The sequence below is a fragment of the Hemitrygon akajei genome, chromosome 10, assembly GCF_048418815.1.
Source record: "Hemitrygon akajei chromosome 10, sHemAka1.3, whole genome shotgun sequence".
Classification (NCBI taxonomy): Eukaryota; Metazoa; Chordata; class Chondrichthyes; order Myliobatiformes; family Dasyatidae; genus Hemitrygon; species Hemitrygon akajei.
Genome location: NC_133133.1, coordinates 40,256,106 through 40,277,177, shown reverse-complemented (window position 1 = coordinate 40,277,177; position 21,072 = coordinate 40,256,106). Strand labels below are relative to the sequence as shown.

The window sequence follows — 21,072 nt, the reverse complement described above, 5'->3', positions numbered from 1 at the left end:
TAACCTCTCAAAACACTTTATCACTGTGGATGCAAGTGCTAGTGGACAATAGATATTAAGGCAGGTTACCACATTCTTCTTGGGCATCGGTATAATTGAAGCTTGCTTGAGACAGGTGGGTACCTCAGACTGCTGAAGCGAGAGGTTAAAGATGTCGATGAACCCTCCAGCCAACTGATCAGCACAGGTCTTTAGCACTGGGCCAGCTATCCCATCTGGACTGGATGCTTTCCGTGAGTTCACTCTCCTGAAGAATGCTGTCATGTCAGCCTCATGCACTGAAATTAAGGGATCATCAGGGAGAGTTTGTGATGGCTCCTCCATGTTTCGATGATCAAAGTGACCATGGAAGGCATTGAGCTCGTCTGGAAGTGATGCTCTTTTGTCACCTACAGTATGTTGCTTGCTGTCACTTTGTAAGTGGTGTTAACATTCAAGCCCTGCCACAGCTGACAAGCATCCTTCATTGATTAAAGTTTGGTCTGTGAAATAGCTTTCCAGAGATCGTACCTGGACCTCTTGTAACTTTCTTAATCACCAGACCCAAGTGCTTCTGATCGAGCCCACAGCAGATTGCAGAACTCCTGGTTCATCTCTGGCTTTGGTTTGGGCATGACTCTGAATGATTTTGTAGGGACACACTTGTGTTCAACTGTTTTAATAAAGTCCATGACAACTGTGGTGTAGTCACTCAGATCCACAGATGAGTCTTTGAATGCACCCAGTGCACCAACTTGAAGCAATCCCATAGCTGCTCCTCTGCCTCCTGCAACCCATTATTCTTCAGCTTCTGCCAGTATGCAGGTAGGTATGTAGTCAAGAGATCAGATTTCCCAAAATGTGGTCTGGGCATGGAATGGTAGGCATTCTCTATCTTAGTTTAGCAGTGGTCTAATATGTTGGTGCTACAGGTTTATTGCTGATGGTAATTGGGCAGGGACTTCTTCAAATAAGCCTGATTGAAATCAGTGACAATGATATGAAAGGTGCTGGGTGGACAGTTTCTTGTTTGGTGACAGCATCGTGCAGGTCACAGTTTAAGGATAAAGGGGAAGCCTTTTAGGACTGAGATGAAGAAAAACTTCTTCACACAGAGAGTGGTGAATCTGTGGAACTCTCTGCCACAGGAAACAGTTGAGGCCGGTTCATTGGCTATATTTAAGAGGAAGTTAGATATGGCCCTTATGGCTAAAGGGATCAGGGGGTATGGAGAGAAAGCAGGTACAGGGTTTTGAGTTGGATGATCAGCCATGATCATACTGAATGGCGGTGCAGGCTCGAAGGGCCAAATGGCCTACTCCTGCACCTATTTTCTTTGTTTCTGTCTCAGGTGCTTGGTTATAGTGTGCTGCTGGTGGTATGTAAACTGTGGTCAGGATCACAGAGGAGAGCTCTCCTGGTAAATAGAACGGCCTGCATTTGATTATTATGTCTTCAAGATTGGGGGAGTATGAGCACGACAAAACCGCCACATTGGAGCACCACAGAGAGTTAATGATGAAGCACAGGCCTCCACCTTTTGCCTTTTCCAAATCAGTAGTTTGGTCTATCCTGTGCATCAAGAAGCTTTCGGGTCTGAAAGCTGTATCTGGCATGTCTCAGTATCTAACGGAACACAATTTCTCATTTCCCTTTGATGTGGTAATCTTGCCCTTAGTTCATCAATTTTGTTCTCTAGCAAGTGCACATTTGCTAATGAGATGCTGGGTAGAGGGGGCTTCATCACTCTGTGTTTCAGTCTGATTTGGTGTTTCCCCCACCCCCCCTGCTTTGCCTCCGGCCATGGCACTGAACCTTGATGCTGAAAATAAAATGTGCAGATGTTGAAAACTTGAAATAAAAACTAGCAAAATTCAGCAAGTCAGGCAGCATCCCTGGATAGAAAAATGGTGTTTCATATCAAAAACTCTTCATCAGAACTGAGGAAATAAACAAATAAGTTAATTTTAAGTTGTAGAGAGGGTTGGGAATGAATGGGACAAAAAGATATAAAATTAACAGCAAAATATTGGTACTTGAGAACTTCAGACAAAACTGCCACATGCCCCTTTGCAAAACTCTTTATGGCAACTTTTTTTTGTGAGGGAAATTGTAATCAAATCTATTAAAAAAACAAAATCTGCTTTTGTATAGCATCTTTAGAATAGTTTTAAGTACTTCCTAAATAGTATTTTGCTTCTAAATTATTGTTAGGGATAGATCTTAGCCCATTAAGCCCAGCGTAATAGTTTCTACTGACAGAAAAAGGGGTAAAGGTGGCACCTTGAAACCAATAGATGGAGCTTGTCAGCTGTGGTTGGCAGGTGTGGAGAAGGAAAGCTGATCTCAAACCTCTGCTGCCCTGTGGCTATACCCACTCATGGGGAGAGCTCTACGAATAAATCCCAAGGCAGTCCTATGTTGAGTTCAACGCTGACTGGCAACTCCTGCAATAGCACTGGTGCCAGTCTGTATTAGCCTCTGCCATTCCTTTGAATTCATCAGCTGTGTGGAGAGGAGAAGCCTACTATGTGGGCAACAGCTTGCTCTTCATATTGTACTACCCTGGTTTGTGTATCATAGATAGCTGGGACACAGCATCCATGGTCGGCCCCGACTAACGGAGGGCCTCGAGTTAGATCAGCTAAATTCAACAAGATCCCACAAATAGCCATACAATAATCTGTGTCATTACTGATGATTGAGGGGGAAAAAAGTTATTAATTAGAGCACCAAACAATAGCAGAACAGTCCTGAGTTGTGCTTTGGACTTTATTGAATTTATTCAAACTAGGGGTCAGTTTACAGTTTCTTTCAAAAGTTCAGGACTAAGTGATTAATTTTAGATCATTTTTGATATCTTGAAATGAGCCTTGAGTACATAGCTGTGTAAAGAAATCAAGCTTGCTTTCTTTATATTTCTTTAAGTAAAAATAAAACTGCCTGGTATATCCACATTTTCACTGCCTCTGTTCTGTGGTACTGATCAAGACCATAATTGACTATTGAAGTTCCATTCACTTTTCCTTCTTTTCATAGATTTGAATTTTGGAGGAACCCCAATGAAAAAGTAAGGATTTTAATATTAAATGTTATTGGTTCAGGAATTGGAAATTAACTGAGGAAATGGGGAGTAGATTTGTTGTTAGTTAAAAAGGTATCTACCACAGTGGGAAATATTTCAAATGGAGACCCCAAAGACTGATGCAGGAACCTGCAGCAACAAATTGCTGGAGGAATTTGATGGGTCAAGTAGTATCTGTACAAAGAAATGGGCAGATGACGTTTTGAGTCAAAAACCTTTATTTGAACTGACAAAGTAGAGGGGTGTAGCCAATATAAAGAGGTGGAACAAGAGCTGGTAAGTGATAAATGGATCCATTCAGGTGTGGAGGGAAAGGTGGAAATATAAAATTGTTTGGACTATTATTATTATTTGACCTCATTAGAAACTGAACTAAACAGGAAAGGTGTAGAGGAGAAGGGACGAAAAAACCCTTGTGCAACATATTCCTTGATTGAAACTTAAACTCAGTGTATTGGAATTTCTAACATCTTTTGGCATGCTGTTGACTCCAAAGATACTTTGATTTTTCTATCATCCTCTCATCGTCTGTAAATTGCCATCTTCCCTATCACTAACATTGTCAGTCTCCATTTCAGTTCATCCATGCCATTAACTGGTGGGGAAATATGAGTTTCATCCTTAGTATCCAAAATAGTTAGTATATTGCATGTATTTTTTCAAATCTCATTTTATGTAAATGAACCACTTTGATTTTGGTTACGGGTACATATTGGAACAGTTAAATTGAAAGTAATTAACTCTGTTAAAATACTTATTCATATTTTGAGTCAATTCTGCATTGAAACCTCTTAACTGAAGTTCAGAGAAATTTAAATCCATTTTGAAGATTTGTTTATTAATCATATTACATTGAAATGTGTCAGCCAACACAATCTGAATATGTGCTGGGGGCAGTCTGCAAGTGTCGCCATACATTCTGTTGCCAACATAGTATGTCCTCAATGTTCAGCAGAACAGCATGCAGCAGTAATAATGAGAAAAGAAATATCTTACTTGACCTAGGAGTCGTAAATATGTGGCTTAAGCAAATGTATAGAATTTAGGTAGCTAAACTTTCCAGATTCCTGCTAATATTTATACCTGAATCATCCTACAGTTTGGAGTGTTTGTCAATAAATTTTGTGAGTAATCCTGATTGGTCACTGATAGGTTGGCCGGAACAGGCCTGACCTACAAAAATTCATTCCCAATCCAGCACTGAATGACTGCAGGATAGCATTTGTCTTTTGGCCCCTCAGAGGATAGTGGTGGAAGGCTGTATATAAAACAAACATATAACTTGACTGGATCTATTAGTAACTCAGAAAAGTTAATGGTTAAGAAATGAGTAGATAGATTGACAGAGAAGGCATGCAATGGGTTTGCCTTCATTGGTCAGGGAAGTGAGTATAAGAGTCAAGAGATCATGTTATAGCTGTATAATAGTCTGGTTAGGCCACACTTGGCCCCTCCATTACGGGAAAGACGTGGAGGCTTTGGTGAGAGTACAGCATAGGTTTACCAGCATGTGAATGCTTTTGATTATCAAATATACATTTGGCTCTTATAATAATATTGGTAGCAACTTTTACACAAGTAGGTTTATGTTACAACACCAATCACCTAGAGCTGGAAAGCTAGCTGGCTTAATTGTCTTGATAAGTGTAATCATAATAATAAGAATGCTTCACCAACTAAAACCACTTTGAGAGCTCCAACAACACATTAAAATTTCTGCTTTCCTTGCTGCAGGTTCTCCTCCTTAACTCAAGCATATCTCTTTTTAGTCCTGGATTTTGCATACTAGTGTGAGAATTGACTTGCTGGGTTAAGGCATTGAAAGGCAATGTAAACTGCAACAAATAATGAGGAAAATTACTTTCCAGAACCTCAGCTTACAGCAGGAGTATTAAATCATGTTCATAATTGATTACGGTGAAAGTTACCTTTAGTTTTTCTCCCTCAAAATTTAAATTTTATCTCTTATGTGCTAGAATGGATCAGCAGTGGACCCAGAGTGGGGAAAAGAGATTGACAGGAGGAACAAATTGGCAACCAAAGACCGCTACATCAACCTCCTGGAGTGCAGCACCAATGAATGTCCCTCCAATGGTATGTTTGGAACTTCATTAATGTGGATTCTGCTAAATGAAGTGCAAGCATGAATTGTTTACTTTGTATCAACAATGCAATGGGCCTACTACAACCTATGACCAACATCTTGTATTTAAAACAACCTCAATTTGCAACACTGTTAAAAACAAAAATACTCCATCAAACTTGCACAAAAATGTAAAAACTGCAGAAAATTAAAACCTCACCTTTGAGTTGAATACAATGTCCAAGGTTGTTTAGATTGAATGGCTGGTCTTTTTGACTGAAACCCGTTCGAGTATCATGTATTAAAAGGGTGCAAGTTTAACCTCAAGCTACAGAAATAAATTTGTTGTACCATGTTACTGTTGAATATAATTTTTCCTTCTTGAAAGTGTAATTGCCTGTAGTCTGGTTAGAAATATAATCACTTCTATTTGTATGATGTCTTAAGTCATTGTACCCATGTATCATTCCACTAGGCACTAGAGCAGGCATGGGCAAACTACGGCCCGCGGGCCATATGCGGCCCGTTAAGCTTTTTAATCCGGCCCGCAGAACTTGATGAAATTATATTAATAAACCTTGTTAACACCTCAGATCCATCCTGAGAATCGTCGCAACAAAACTAAATCCAGACTTTGATGCGCTGGCTAAAAAGGGAGACCAACAACACTGTTCCCACTGAAATTAAAAATAAGTTTCTTCGTTGTGTTATGTAAAAAATGCATTTGAAAATATTTTTTTCAATAAGCCTTACATGTTACATGTCATTTCTGTTAAGTGATGGACATGAGTAGTGCGCAGGTGCACGTACGTTCTCAAAATAAAAAATGCGCTCCAGGTCAAATAACGCGCTCCGCATACTGGCGCGCTGTCACTGTTCTGTCCTTGTGCTGGTCGTTGTTGAGTTTTGGCACAGGGGACAATTGAATAAGAAGGAGCAGGACAAGTAGACCTGTATCTCCTACCGTTTTTGAAATAAAGACAGTCAGGAGGAGAGTGATGATGATAATATCTTGAAGGATAACAGAATTTTCAGTGCTTTAAAATAATAACTGTTACTATTAAAAAAAGCTGTATTTTATTCATTTAATTTTCAGTGTTTTAAAAGTCATTTCAATAAATAGCTAAATACCATGGGACTTCAAAGACAGATATTTTGTTGTAATGCATTTGTTCATTTTCAATTGAAATTAAAGCACATGTTTTCTACATATCCCATGATATTTTATTTTCTCTTATGAGGTGTATTACCAAAACACTCCGTCAATCTGCTCCTGGTCCGGCCTCCCTGTCAAATTTTAGAACCCTTTGTGGCCCACAAGTCCTTTGTTTGCCCACCCCTGCACTAGAGAGAAGAGCTTTGAACTAGAAATCTAGAATGATTTGCTTTTAATAATCCATGGAGTTTGTTTTGATCTATTTCAATTTTATAAAATAAGCTGGTGATTACCTTATAGGAAAAAAGAATTATAGTGTTGTCTAATGTTAGCTGAATGATAATTCATTAAATGATATAATCAATTTGTGATGCTTCATACTGGATTAAAAATGACTGGTATTTCACAAAAGGTTTGGAATGCAAAGTGTATAATGTTTACTTTCTCCTGGGCTTTATTTTTTAACCTCAGCTTAAACAGAGAGCATCTTTCATTTGGTTCAAGAAAATCTTGCACTTAGATATTTGTTGGCTTGTCTGCTTCTTTATCAACTCATTCTTGTATGTTTAAACTAGAGCTCTCGTCATTACTTTAAAGTGTGTTTATAGGTTGGAAAGATAACTACTTTGTATTTTCTCTCAACTGTAAGCTGAATTACTGCTAGTTCCTTACATAATCTGATAAGAATGAGTATATTAGTTTTGATGATTGTGATACCCATAATATTGCAATGTTACCAAATCTTTTAAGGGAAAGTGGATTTGCTGCCCTTCTCTAGTCTGGCAGATGAGAAACTTCAGGTCTGCCCAATTTTATTACCGGACATCTTATTTCCTTGCCCTACTCTTAATCCCAGTTTTCTTTCATTCTGTACACTCATTGCTGAAAAATATTCGTTGTTGGGTATGTTCATCTCCTAATCCACTTTTTATGTATCTAATCATCGGATAAACTGATTTATCTTCTCTTGGCAATTACCAAAATTTTAACTTTTACTCCTACTTGTTAATGTATTTGCATATATTTGAATATGTTTAGTTCAGTCTCATTCATTTTCTGACTCCTTGATACTGAGGATGACTTTGCCTATTGAATTCCATGAGGAATCCAACAGCACACTGCAGATGATCTGGGAAAGCACCTTTCCCTGCTGAATTGTCCCTAGTTACTGCTTGATTAAGTGCAATAAATGTGGCAGATCTAACCATATCTGCCAGCACTTAAGAAGACCTGGGGCATTGTTTCTTATTTTACACTTTAGCTTTTGAGGGTTTTACATGTTTAACTTGTCTCATCCTATATAATCTACATCAGTTGGTCAGCCAACCTTCCTCAAAAATCTAGGTTGCCTTTGTGCTTGGTGCTACCTGCTTTCCTCTTGCTGTGCTCACCTTTGTTGCAGTCACTACTTCCCATACAAAACAAGTATATTTTTCATCCTCCATTCTTTTGACCCTCCACACTCTTTTCAAGCTGGAAAAAGACTTGCTTCATTTAATTTATTCTTCTTAATGCCCGAGTTCATTCTGAACAAAAACAAAACCATCTGGTTCAATTAAAAAATTTACTGGTATTCATAGATGCAGTGTCACAAACTCCACACTACAGTTGGCGATGATCTGCCTTAGCATACTGTCTTGCCATTAAGGCAGGTACTTTCAACTAATGCCCTGTTCTGGATATGGATACCCTTGATGGCGTCAGTAACCTTTGAAGTTGCAGCTCCCCAACTATGAAATGAAAAAATGTTAGTGCACTTGCATCCTTTTCCAAAATGCTCAAATGGGAAAAGGGAAAATGACTGTTTACCACTTCATTTTGCTTGAAAGCTGGCTCAAATTTAATTCATAACTGATTTTTAAGTTATTTTGCTTTATGCCCAAAGGTCTGAAATGAAAATGAGGAATTAACTTTGGACATGAATCTGCAGCTAACCAATAATTCTTTGTGAGACGGTTTTGTCATGGATTCAGTTTCTAAAATTTCATTTAGTACATTCACTGACAGGGACTGGCTGTGTCTGAAATTGTTACTAGTATGAATATAGATGAGTGTGTTGTGAAATAGAAACCAAATATGAGATGTTGTCAAAGTAGAAGAATGGATTTTAATAATTGGGTATATCTATGCTCTTTTTTTCTGTCTCCTGCAGTTTTGCGTTTTTTTTTAACTAAACACCCTGGAGCACTATCCTACACCATGTAACTTGAAAGGAGGTATGACCAGGCAGCCTAGAGTATATTCAGCCATTTATTGAGCCTCCTGCTGAAGCACAAATGAGATCTAGTAAATTTTCCCTTTTCCTATAATCCACTTGAATGATAAATCATGGAAGCATTTGCAGTATTATTTAACAAGTGTGTTTATTTGCATGCAGGTGGCACCCCCAATATCTTACCCAGTGTCAGCGCCTCAAGTGCCTATGTATGGAATGGTGAGCAACTTTTATTTAATATTTCCATTCTTTCAACACCCAGAAGGAATTAATTTGTACAGTCGGCCCTCCGTATTCGCGGGTTCTGCATGCGTGGATAAACCAACCGAGGATCGGGAAAACCCGGAAGTTCTGTCTCCAGCACTCATTGTTTGAGCATGTACAGACTTTTTCTTGTCATTATTTCCTAAGCAATACAGTATTACAACCATTTACATAGCATTTACATTGTATTAGGTATTATAAGTAATCTAGAGATGATTTAAAGTATATGGGAGGATGTGCATAGGTTACTGCGGATCGGGAATCCCAAAAAAACCGGAAATTTTTTAAGTCAGAACAGGTACATCTGGTATTATTTAGCATCAGTTAGTCAAACGTTTGTCTTAGTATATATTTTACCTTTCTATGCATATAAAACACTTAAGAAACATATGTATTTCAATAATCAAACCGCTGCGTTGCTTAGTAATAATTGTAGCTTTTATTAGGGCAGGACTTTCATTCACATGCTCCATTATTCTCACTTTATCCTTTAAAATTGTTCTGATCGTTGACCGACTGTAGCCTAATGCTTTTCCAATGACCAATGGCATTTCACCTCTTTCCAATCGCTTTATTATTTCCACTTTATTTTCAATCGTGATCATTTTCCATCAACGGAACAGAAACACTGCAGGCGGCGGGTCCTGAAGTCCACAGCACTGAGACGGGTTAAATAAGGGACTTGAGCATCCGCGTTTTTTGTTATCTGCGGGGGGGGGGGGGGGGTCCCAGAAACAATCCTCTGCGGATAAGGAGGGCCAACTATACTATCAATAACGATATTGGATTCCATTCTTCCTTGATTCAAATGTAGATTGTTGGGCTGAATTGTCTCAGGAGTGCTTGTTATCTGTGCATTCCTGAGAGAACTACTTGCTACTACCACAGTGAATTGTGATATGGAAGTGGCAGGGTGGTCATCTGGAGTGTGGGAGTGCCAAAGGTAGAAGGTTAAGTTAGTACTTAAAAAGGCATTCTCAACCAAAGTGTTTGGATTGCCTCTTCTGCTGTTATTAGCAAATACAGTCTGTAAAAATAACTGAGCAAACTCTTTTTGAATATTTATTCATCAATTTTGTTTATTCCCTAGAGTTAACTTTCTAAAATTAGTAGACATGACTGCTAATACTGCATCAAAACTGGATAGAAAGAAACTGAATTCTCTGCTTTCTATTAATGTGATTATCCTGCCTAATAGCTGCATATAATCATTGTAGGTTTTCTTTTACTGATTATTTTTGTCTTTTTAATCTCTTACAGGTACCTGCAATGGGAACTGTGCCTGTGGTAGCACAACAGCCAGTGATATATCCTCAAGCAGTAATGAGGGCAACTAATCCTTTTGCGCCAGTTAATGGGGCTCAGGTAAACATTGCACATGAGCTGTTAAGTTCTTCTGATATTTTTTCTCAAATGATCTGTCATCAAATACACAGGATGGCACAGAAGCCAAGTCCACAGAAATACTGCATATTGCTCTAGTGAACCACGTTCAGTCTTTACCTCCAGTGTTGTCTGTATCAAGTTTGCACATTCTGCTTTTGTAGGTTTTCTTTAACTGGTCACTGATCTGTTGTTGAGTAATAAAATCTGGATGTAGTTGATGGGAATGTGGAGCCAATAAACTGCATTGGTATAAATGGATGCATAATGGTTAGCAGGGACTTGGTGGGCTGACTCTATGACCTCATTATGAAGGACAGATTCAAAGTCATTAATTTCTTCCCTAAGTTTTCAAAAATCCAGTCATTCTCATAGATGATGTGATAATTTTTGTATAAAGCAGAAATTTCATATCATTAATTACATTGGCAACAATTCCCCCAACTGAAGTATTTGCCACAAATTTTGATTGCTGACAGATTTGCAAACTAGTTTCTTTGTTACTTTTCATGCTAAAAGTTTATTCTAACTTTTTTCTGTTATCTCAGTTGCAGTTTATGTAGAGACAACAAAGATGTATCAACCGCAGAGTTTTCAGTAAGCACCAAACATCTGGATGAAGGCAGATGAAAACAGACCAAGACTTGGGGCTTATTCATCATTTTAAAAATCTCATTGAATTTACATTATCTTACTGCTTCCTAATCTAACTTTTTAATGGAGAATTGCTGAATGAAAACAGTCTGATCTGTATTGAATGGTCATTATCTGAGTGAGCAGGCCTGAAATGAGGTTTATATTTATTGACCTGTTCAGTGTGGTTTATTTTCTCTCTGCTGAACGTAATTGAAACAACTCTTGAATCTAATCACAAGAACATAAAAGTTACCAGTAATATTAACAAGTAAATGGAAATCTGAAGAAGAATCATTGGATTCAAGCATATTCCTAAACAATTCTTAGATCCTGTCAGGGTGCTTGAATTGGATATTAACCTACTACCAGATAAGTATTTCAATGCACAACATTGAAAATTAAAGTTTCTATTGACAGCTGTTTACTTCTCTGTTCCTTTGATCAACTTGGGAGAATTTCATCCTTTTGTGACTGGGTGTATTGTAATACATGATTTTGTTTCTGTCAGGCAAGTTACTGGGGAATATCATTGTGCTTTGCTGTGCATAAAGTGAGTATTAATTTTACAGATTGTGTGAAAAGAAGGTATACATATACATATGGTGTTTATTTTGAGCAACTGCAAATCATGAAATGAACGTTTTTCAAAAGTTATCACCAACTTTTCTTGATATTAAAGATAAGACTTAGAAATTGAGCATTTTCAAATTAATGCAAACTAGGTTGAAGAAATATGTAGCACACAACTTCTGCTTGATGGATCTTGGAAAGGGTTTAATTAGAGACTGCTTATTCTAAATACATCTAAAATTGAATTTGCCATCAGCACCAAGATCTGATGGGTTAGCATGTGCTAGCTTCAATTGACTACGGAACAAATTGTGGAAATCATCACGATTGTACTACTTGGAACATCTGTTGAAAAGCACCGTGTGCATTTAGAGCAACTGTAACCAAGTTAATTATCAATTTCTGAATGTGTGTACATTTTCTGCAAGGTCCTTGTATCCATAAAATTTAAAAAGTTTTTAGTGTTATAACTCGAGTTAGTCAAGGATTCTCTTAATGAAGGTGGATTCCTTGATACACCCCCGATTATACTAAAGGTGTTCATGACAGGTGACTGAAATTTAATTTGATTCCTGTTCTCCAGCTCCACTCTCCATCTCCTCATTGGGTTTATGGCAATATTATACTGTTAACTAGCTCTGTTTATAAATAAGTTTCAACTTACAAATACTGTAACTTTGATTTTTGAGGATACATTGCAAACAAAATACATTTTTAAAAGGACAGTTCAGCACTGGAATTACAGAAATGTATGGTAAGAATTGATTAACCAAAAGGAAGATATGCAAATATTTTGTATCAAGCTATTTAATACAAAATGTTCAAATTATAGGAAGGATGAATAAAAAATTACAGGTATTAAGTGGGATTGAGTACCATTTATGTGGTATTGATTTGCAAAGTTCCAACAGGGATCTATTTAAGCTCAATTTTATTGTACTCTTCTACTCATTCTTATTCAGTTCGGATTCCATGAGGTAATCAATTTCAAAAAAATCAGAGGGCATCGGTTGCCCTAATTATTTAGATTAACTGTTCAATCAGCAACCTAGATAGAAACAGTTATAGATGAGCACCTATCTATTTTCAGCCTGAGGTAAGTTAGTCTACATATAAGGCTTAATTCTCAAAGTTGAAATAGTAACTTCCCCCTTCCTCCTCATATTGTATTACTTGATATTTTGTATCCTTTCTGATGATATGCCTCTTAAAGTAAGTTGGAATCTACAATATTTTATAAATCTGTGCCAACTCAAAATTATCCAATTGTAATTAGTAAGCCTTTACAATTTCTAAATAAGATCCTGCTAAAGTAAGTGAATTATGATATCTCTGAACTTACAATAGCAACTCAGTAATATTTGTTCACATTTATGTGATTATTTTACTTTAAATTTAAAGACATTTTGACAAATCAGGAAAGGCTGTATTCCATTGTTGCTATTTAATGCCTTTTAGTGTCAATTTTTCCACCTAAATTTTAATATATAACTTAAAAATTACAGATACTGAAGTCTTTGCTATTTAAGGGATAATTAAATGTTATTGGTGATTTTTATGTTGAATTTCCCTATTCATTCCTTACTCCACATTTTTTCCCCTGCTCAGAGTTGGGCTTTACATCGTGTTTTCTTTTGGTGAAGTTAAGAGGCAAAAAAGGGATTGGAAAATAATATACATTGGTTTTTGGCACTAAGTTTTCTCTGGATTTTCATCTATGTATACAAAATTAAGACAGTATATACAATCAGTTCTTTTAAAGCAGGTGATAGCTATTCTAATGTTTAAAATAAAATCTATGCTATTTACTCATGGAGCACTAGGTAGTTACTTCAAGATTTGGACAATAGCCTGATATGTGTAGATTTACATTGTGCTCTGGAATACAAAGGGACTCAATGTTTCTATAACATTTTAGCTGATGTAGATATCCAGGGAAGTCTTTTTAAAAATGTATAATATTCTTGATCAAATAATTTGTATAGTTCAGGATGGCACTCATGTTGAGAATGATATTGAAACTCATCAGATATTGTTGCTTTCAGCTCTCAAATGTAAAGAAAGATTTTTGTTCATAACAGTTGCCTCATTGTGATGTAAATTATAGCATTTTTGTTTCTGTTAATAAGACTGTTGAGCTTGCTTCATTTTTTTTTGCATTGAATTGCCTGTGTTAGAAGGAGAGGGGTTGTTGGAGGCGTTGCTGGTGGAGAGGCACAGCAGAGAGAGGAAAACCAAGTAGGCAGGAAAGACCTTATGAATTAAGTCTGTGTTTATCATTTTTGAACATTTTTCATTTGTCATTCTGCACATGATGTCATGTTGCCAAATATTCGTGAATTACTAACTTCCTGAATGCTTAGCTCTGTTTTAGTGTGAAATGCATCATAAAATAATTCTAGTTCGATCTGTGGAGGCTGATCTGGTCTGTTTTATGAAAATGCATATTCGAAGCAATCAATGTTATCATGAATTTTAAAAAAGAAAATACTGGAAACATGTAGCAGGTCACTTTAGAAGTCTGTAATTTGCCATATCTTCAAAATTAGAGACTCCTGCAGGCTTCCTATTTGCATGCAAGGAGAGAATTATGAAAGACAAGCTAGTTAAGCTTGAGAACTCAGAAACTTGCAAATTATGCTCAGTATTATGTAATCATAGTTTGCACAAGTAATTTATTTTTTAAAATGGATTTATAACAAGTAACTTTAATTATATTCATTTTGTGGTAATAGCAAATTACATTCCACATGCAATAGAGCCAAGAGCCTTCCAGTAGCCAAGTAGAAGCCCTCAATTTGTGGACATAAATTTACAAAGCTTGTTTGAATCCTGTTTCTTATGTTGCCATTGATCATATACCTCCTACTTCCCTACCCTGACCTTGGCTTATTGTATGTAATATTTGGATTTTCTGATTGCACAAATCAGCAAATTATGACAAGTTACAATATGCAAGGGCCAGTTTTACTGGTGTACAATAATTTCATTTGATCACAGACTTTTTATTGTTATCATTAGAATTAAGAAACCTTACATGTTTTCTAAGGTTGAGAACTACTATTGTTGCAAATAAATACAAATGTGCCAATGGAGCAAGAAGCCAACAGAATATGGTATAAATTTGGTTTTCTGGCTTTCTCCAATCAGAAATCTAATTGACTCAGTCTTAAAAACATAATTAAGCTGCAATAATTTCTTAAGGTTTTGATTTGCATGGAACACCTTTCAAAGCACTTGTCTGCACATATTTTGCTAAAATGTTCATTTTAAGTTCTAATGTCGATGAAGCACACTGACTTGCTGCTACCCTTTTCAGTAAACCATTGCAAATTTAAAAGTACCAAGGAACTTCTGTACATCCAACCAGGAATGATTTTTATTGAAATTCCAACCATGTGCTGTTTAAATGCTTCCCTCATTGTGGTCTTCAATTTTTAAAATGTCACCACAACAATGACTTTTAAACAAATAAATGCTGAATTTCCTTCACACTATAAACTACCTTTTCCATCACCGTAACAGGTTTTTCCCATGTTAATCCATCACTTTAATAAAAAAAAATCTTCCAACATTTATATGTATCACTGTGGTAAATGTGTGAGCACTGAAATGTGGAGGGTTAGTACCCTAGATTTTAGTGCACTTAGAAGTGAGTATTGAATAAATAATTACGCACTGTGGATCGGTGCTTCTTTGTAAATAAGTGCAGAAATTTCTTTTCTTTTTTTAAGAGTAGTTTATGCTGTGAGGGGAACAGAAAATATGTGAATTGCAACATATAAAAATTACGCTGTTGTATTGCATTTTTGCAGATTATATTTTTGAGTAATTGAAACCTGTATATGTTATCATTTATACATTCAAAGTAACTGGTAAACTTAGAAAACTAGCAAGTTTCATCAGGGTTGTATTTGATTCTGAAATCAGTGTATGGGCAAGTGCATTACTGCATAATAAAGGACATGTATTAAACAATCATGCGTGTCATTCTTACAGCAATCTTAAATGAGTTACTTAAAGTTCACCACTGTTTAAAATCTATTTGTTTTTCATGTGGGTTAGACTCCAAATGCAACTATATTTATATAGCATTTTTCATCCAGTAAAAAGTGCTGTTCACAGGAGTAGCAGAGGACACAATAAGTTTGATAACTAAAACTAGAATTTTAAAACAAGATATTAGCATATACAGGGACAATGGATACCTAACCTTTTGGACAAGTTAGAATATGAACAGTAGCACTGAATCATTATTTTTCACAGCTTCAGTGATTGTGTTGTTTCACTTCATTTTCACTTAAAATTCACTTCTTGTTGCACACAGCAAAGCTGAAAGTTATATCTGAGGTTAAAAAATCAACAAGTTGACTTGTACCATTAACAGTGCTGGCACTTTATTCAGTTGCCACTTTATTAGGTACAGGAGTGGAACCTGGTGTGCTGTTCTGCTATAGCCCCTCCACTTCAAGATTCAATATGTTATGTGCTCAGAGGTGCTTTTCCGCACACCACTGCTGTAACACATGGTTATTTGGGTTACTGTCACTTTCCTGTCAGCTTGAACCAGTCTGGTTATTCTCTTCTACCTCTCTCATCTCGCTCATTAACAACATGTTTTCACCCACAGAACTGCCACTCACTGAATTTTTTTTTGTTCAACATTCTCTGTAAACTCTGTACACTTTTGTGCATGAAAATCTCAGGAGATCAGCAGTTTCTGAGATGCTCAAATCATCCTATCTGGTACCAACAATCATTCCATGGTCAAAGTCACTTAGAGTCACATTTCTTCCCCATTCTGAACCCCTTGACCATGTCTGCATACTTTTATGCAAATTCATTCTTGAGCTACAAGTAGAAGCTCAAAATCTTGAATATGAATTAATTGAAGTGATAGTGTTGAAGAGAAGAAACTTGATGTGCTTGCATCTTGTCATTAGGTCAGTTCATTTACAGTCCAGGAAGCCTGTCAGGTGTTGAATAGGCAGTCTGAGTGCCAATAAACGGATTTGTGTAATTCATTGTTTTAGATGGATGCTATTTATCAAAGTTAAATTAGAGAGTAAAATGTGTTGTGAAATGCCAGGTTCCACCCTTTCCCTCCTAGTCCCAACTTGTAATATACCAATAGAAGAGGAGGAACAAAGTTTATAATGTTTTCTCAATAATATCTTAATGTTTATTAATTATGTATATTAATCTGTGCCTTAATACCTGCCCAGTGATCCTAGCAATGGTATGTTGGCATTTGAAAAGATCAAAAAGCAGATGATCAGTAATTTTGTAACCAATGCATTATTGCATCTATGTATCAGGATACAGGGCAGAGTGGGTCCTTCCAGCCCTTCGAGCCATGCCACCCAGTAATGTAGGAAGTCTAAACAACTCCTTGCCTGGTAATGGAATGGACCGATGATCTGCAACTATTTCAGCTAGCAAAATGTGAATAAGTCAGGCATGCATCAATTTCCCTTTTCCGGTGTGAGGGATGTACTTCTGTTTAACACTTCCACAATGAATATGCACTTTAGTTCTGCCCACATCAATCCTCAACTGACCCATGAAAATTGGATGGAAGTAATATACTTCCATTTTCATTCTTCCTTGTGTCGGTCAGTACACCAGTAGTGCTATAATTGGGCATAAGTCAAAAAATAAACAAATGAAAGAACTCAGCAGGTCAAGTAGCATCTGTGGAGCCAAAGTAATAATGGACATTTGGGTTGTGATCCTGTATCAGGACTGAGAGTGTATAAGGGAGAGGAAGGAGTGAGACAGAGACTGATAGATGAAACCAGCTGAGGGAGTGACGAGCAAATAAAGTTGAGGGTGGGGGTGACTGGAACCAGATAATGGTAGAATGATGGGCAGATGGAGCCAGGAGGAGAAAATGTTAGGAAACATGTTAGGACCATCGGAGGCTAAACCCAGTTAGATAGGTACTGTATGCAGTTGATGGCCTGATGAAAACAGCTGGGATAAGGAGTTATTTAGGTAAAGGGGTGGAAAAGGTGAACAAAAGAAGAGAGACTCTAGCTAGACTTCTATAACACAAGTAAATAAACACAAGTAGGTTAATTGAACTAAAACACCTGTGCCACTTTTGGCAAAAATGCAAACAATCTTTATAAATCTGATACTTACAATGTTTCTATAAGTTTGTTCAATTATGGTTCAAACATTAAGACAATACTGGGTATATTAATCCCAATAGTTGGCCCAAAGGTAATCTTCCCTGGAAGATAAACCAGCAATATCTCTTATTAATATAATTCTATTAATTTCAGTAAAAGCTAATTTTAAAAATATCCCATAACATTACTAGCAAGCAATTGAGTGATAATTGAGGCTGAGAAATATAGCCAATTTTGAATAGTAAATTTAATTGGACAGATCATTCATTTGGTGGGATCACTATTAATAATTTTGTTGAATTTTACCTTTTATTACCTGTTAAGTAGGACAGATGATCCAAACATCACAAGTTTTACAGAGGGGTTCCACAGCTTAATGCCCAGGCAAGGTCTTTAAGTTCCCATTGGCAGTTATGCAGATTGATGAATTAAAAGAAAACAGCCATTATATAAGGAGCAGATGTTGCAAATCATTGCTCAAACCACCCAATTGCCTGCCCCATTGGCCACTGACCACCCCATCTGCACGAGTATGATTCCCATTTTTGTCCTCAGAAACCATAAGACCAAAATGGAAGTAAATCATTCCTGATACTCAGAGACTGCCTAAGAAAACAATGGAAGTCAAGATGCACTAAGATGTCAGATGGCTGAAGCCAAGAGAACGTTCTTAAGATGGAAAATAGTGAAACCATGATAGAATTTGAAAACAAGAACACCGATGTTAGAACTGAAGTCAGAACTTCCAAGAACTGAAGTATCAGTGGCACTCTTCAAAATTAGTTAAGTCCTTTGAAGGATTCTGAAATGTGTGATATAAATTCATGTTTCTGCTTTAGTAAAGTATTGCACCCTTGTTCTCCATTTTACAAACTTAAAATGTCAAGCTTTTTAGCTACAACAACAAGGCATGAATATTCTACAGTGACAGTACAACTGTGTTGCTGAATAAATACAATGTTCTGAACTCTATTCACTCGTCCTTCCTCTATTTCCAAGTTTTGTCTCCTCTTTTGTAACTTACTCTTTTTCTGGGTTTGCTTTTACAGATGCACAAAATTATCTAACCAGAGCAGCCATTATTTTTGTGTAAACCTGATAAATGGAAGAGACTCTGGGTTTTCTATACCTGAATACACTGAGACTAGTTAGATGAAACTGTCTAGAGGATCTAGGAGTTCTTGCACTGCAAAAGCATGGTATTATTGGATAGGAAGCATTACAATAAATCAACTATTTGAAGACCACAGATACAGATGATTGATGGAAGCAGCACAGGAAATGCAGCTAATTGGCCAATAACCTCAATGCATAGATTGTTTGGTTCTATCAAGATCATTCACATTCCAAATACCCAAGGCACCACCCCAGCCAAGAGCACTGGTAGAAGCATTTGGAAAATCTCAATGGAAACCTACTTTGACATAAGACATTGGGAGCAGAATTAGGACATTTGGCCCATCAAGCCTGCTCCACCATTCAATTATGGCTGATCCTTTTCTGCCAACCCAGTCCACAGCCTTCTACCTGTAACCTTTGATGCCATGTCCAATCAAGAACCTATCATGTTCTGCCTTAAATATACACAATGACTTGGCCTCCACAGCTGCCTGTGCTAATGAATTCCACAAATTCACCAAACTCTGGCTAAAGAAACTTCATATACCTATCCAGACGTTGTACCCTCTTGTCCTAGGCTCCCCCCACCATGGGAAACATCCTTTCCACATCTACTGTCTTGGCCTTTCAGTATTTGAAAGGTTTCAATTAGATCCCCCACCCACCCCCATCCTTCTAAATTCCAGTGAGTACAGACCCAAAGCCATCAAACGTTCCTCATATGATAACCCTTTCTTTCCCAGAATCATCCTTATGAACCTCCTCTGAACCCTCTCCAATGCTAACATCTCTTCTTAGATGAGGAGCCCAAAACTGTACACAATACTCGATGTGTGGACTCACCAGTGCCTTATAAAGCCTCAGCATCACATCCCAGCTCTTGTACTCTAGAACTCTTGAAATGAATGCTAACATTGCATTTGCCTTCCTCGTCACCAATGCTACTTGCGAGTTAACCTTTATGGTGTTCTGCACAAGGACTCCCAGTCCATTTGCATCTCAGAGTTTTGCATTTTCTCCCTGTTTAGAAAATAGTCTGAATATTTATTTCTACTACCAAAGTGAATGACTGCATTTTCCAACCTTGTATTTCATTTGCCACTTTCTTACCCATTCTCCTAATCTGTCCTTTTGCAACCTGCCTGTTTCCTCAACACTATCTACTCCTCCACCAATCTTCGTATCATCTGCAAACTTGTCAAGCTCGAACCACATCATCAAGTTCGCCGACGACACGACCGTGGTGGGTCTCATCAGCAAGAACGACGAGTCAGCTTACAGAGAGGAGATGCAGCGGCTAACGGACTGGTGCAGAGCCAACAACCTGTCTCTTAATGTGAACAAAACAAAAGAGATGGTTGTTGACTTCAGGAGGGCATGGAGCGACCACTCTCCACTGAACATCGACGGCTCCTCAGTAGAGATCGTTAAAAGCACCAAATTTCTTGGTGTTCACCTGGCAGAGAATCTCACCTGGTCCCTCAAAACCAGCTCCATAGCAAAGAAAGCCCAGCAGCATCTCTACTTTCTGTGAAGGCTGAGGGAAGTCCAGCTCCCACCCCCCATCCTCATCACATTCTACAGGGATTGTATTGAGAGCATCCTGAACAGCTGCATCACTGCCTGGTTCGGAAATTGCACCATCTTGGATCGCAAGACCCTGCAGCGGATAGTGAAGTCAGCTGAGAAGATCATCGGGGTCTCTCTTCCTCCCATCATGGACATTTACACTACACACTGCATCCACAAAGCATTGTGAAGGACCCCACGCACCCCTCATACAAACCCTTCTCCCTCCTGCCGTCTGGGAAAAGGCACCGAAGCATTCAGGCTCTCACGACTAGGCTATGTAACAGTTTCTTCCCCCAAACCATCAGACTCCTCAATACCTTGAGCCTGGACTGACACCAACTTACTGCCCTCTACTGTGCCTATTATCTTGTTTATTATTTATTGTAATGCCTGCACTGTTTTGTGAACTTTATACAGTCCTGGGTAGGTCTGTAGTCTAGTGTAGTTTTTTTTGTGTTGTTTTTATGTAGCTCAGTGTAGTTTTTGTACAGTTTCATGTAGCACCATGGCCCTGAAAAATGTTCTCATTTTTACTGTGTACTGTACCAGCAGTTATAGTCGAAATGACACTAAGTGTCTTGACTTGACTTGAACAAAGCCATCTATTCTATCATATAAATCATTGATATACAACATAAAAAGAAGTGGTCCTAACACTGACCCCTCTGGAACACCACGTCACTGGCAGCCAACCAGTAAAGGATCCTTTTATTCCACCTTGATGCCACCTACCAATCAGACAATGCTGTAACCATGCCAGAAATTTGCCTGTAATACCGTGGGCTCTTAACTTGGTAAGTAGCGTCATCTGTGGTACCTTGTCAAAGGCTCTCTGTAAGTCAAAATATACAACATCTACTACATCTCCTTTAT

At 37.7% G+C, this 21,072-nt stretch overlaps 1 protein-coding gene and 1 long non-coding RNA gene across 10 annotated transcripts in view; one reads left to right on the top strand and one right to left on the bottom strand.

Moving 5' to 3' along the window:
- The window catches only part of LOC140734309 (phosphatidylinositol-binding clathrin assembly protein), a 117,232-nt gene extending 101,883 nt beyond the window's left edge, over window positions 1-15,349 (top strand). For all 9 annotated transcript variants that reach the window (XM_073058096.1, XM_073058095.1, XM_073058097.1 and 6 more), the window contains 5 exons: window positions 3,019-3,049; window positions 5,041-5,158; window positions 8,681-8,737; window positions 10,043-10,147; window positions 10,714-15,349. In XM_073058096.1, the coding sequence (XP_072914197.1) occupies window positions 3,019-3,049; window positions 5,041-5,158; window positions 8,681-8,737; window positions 10,043-10,147; window positions 10,714-10,728 (326 nt within the window). In that variant the 3' untranslated portion in view covers window positions 10,729-15,349. The remainder of the gene's footprint in view (window positions 1-3,018; window positions 3,050-5,040; window positions 5,159-8,680; window positions 8,738-10,042; window positions 10,148-10,713) is intronic.
- The window catches only part of LOC140734314 (uncharacterized), a 51,465-nt gene that overhangs the window by 26,384 nt on the left and 4,009 nt on the right, over window positions 1-21,072 (bottom strand). The gene's annotated exons all lie outside the window — the stretch shown is intronic.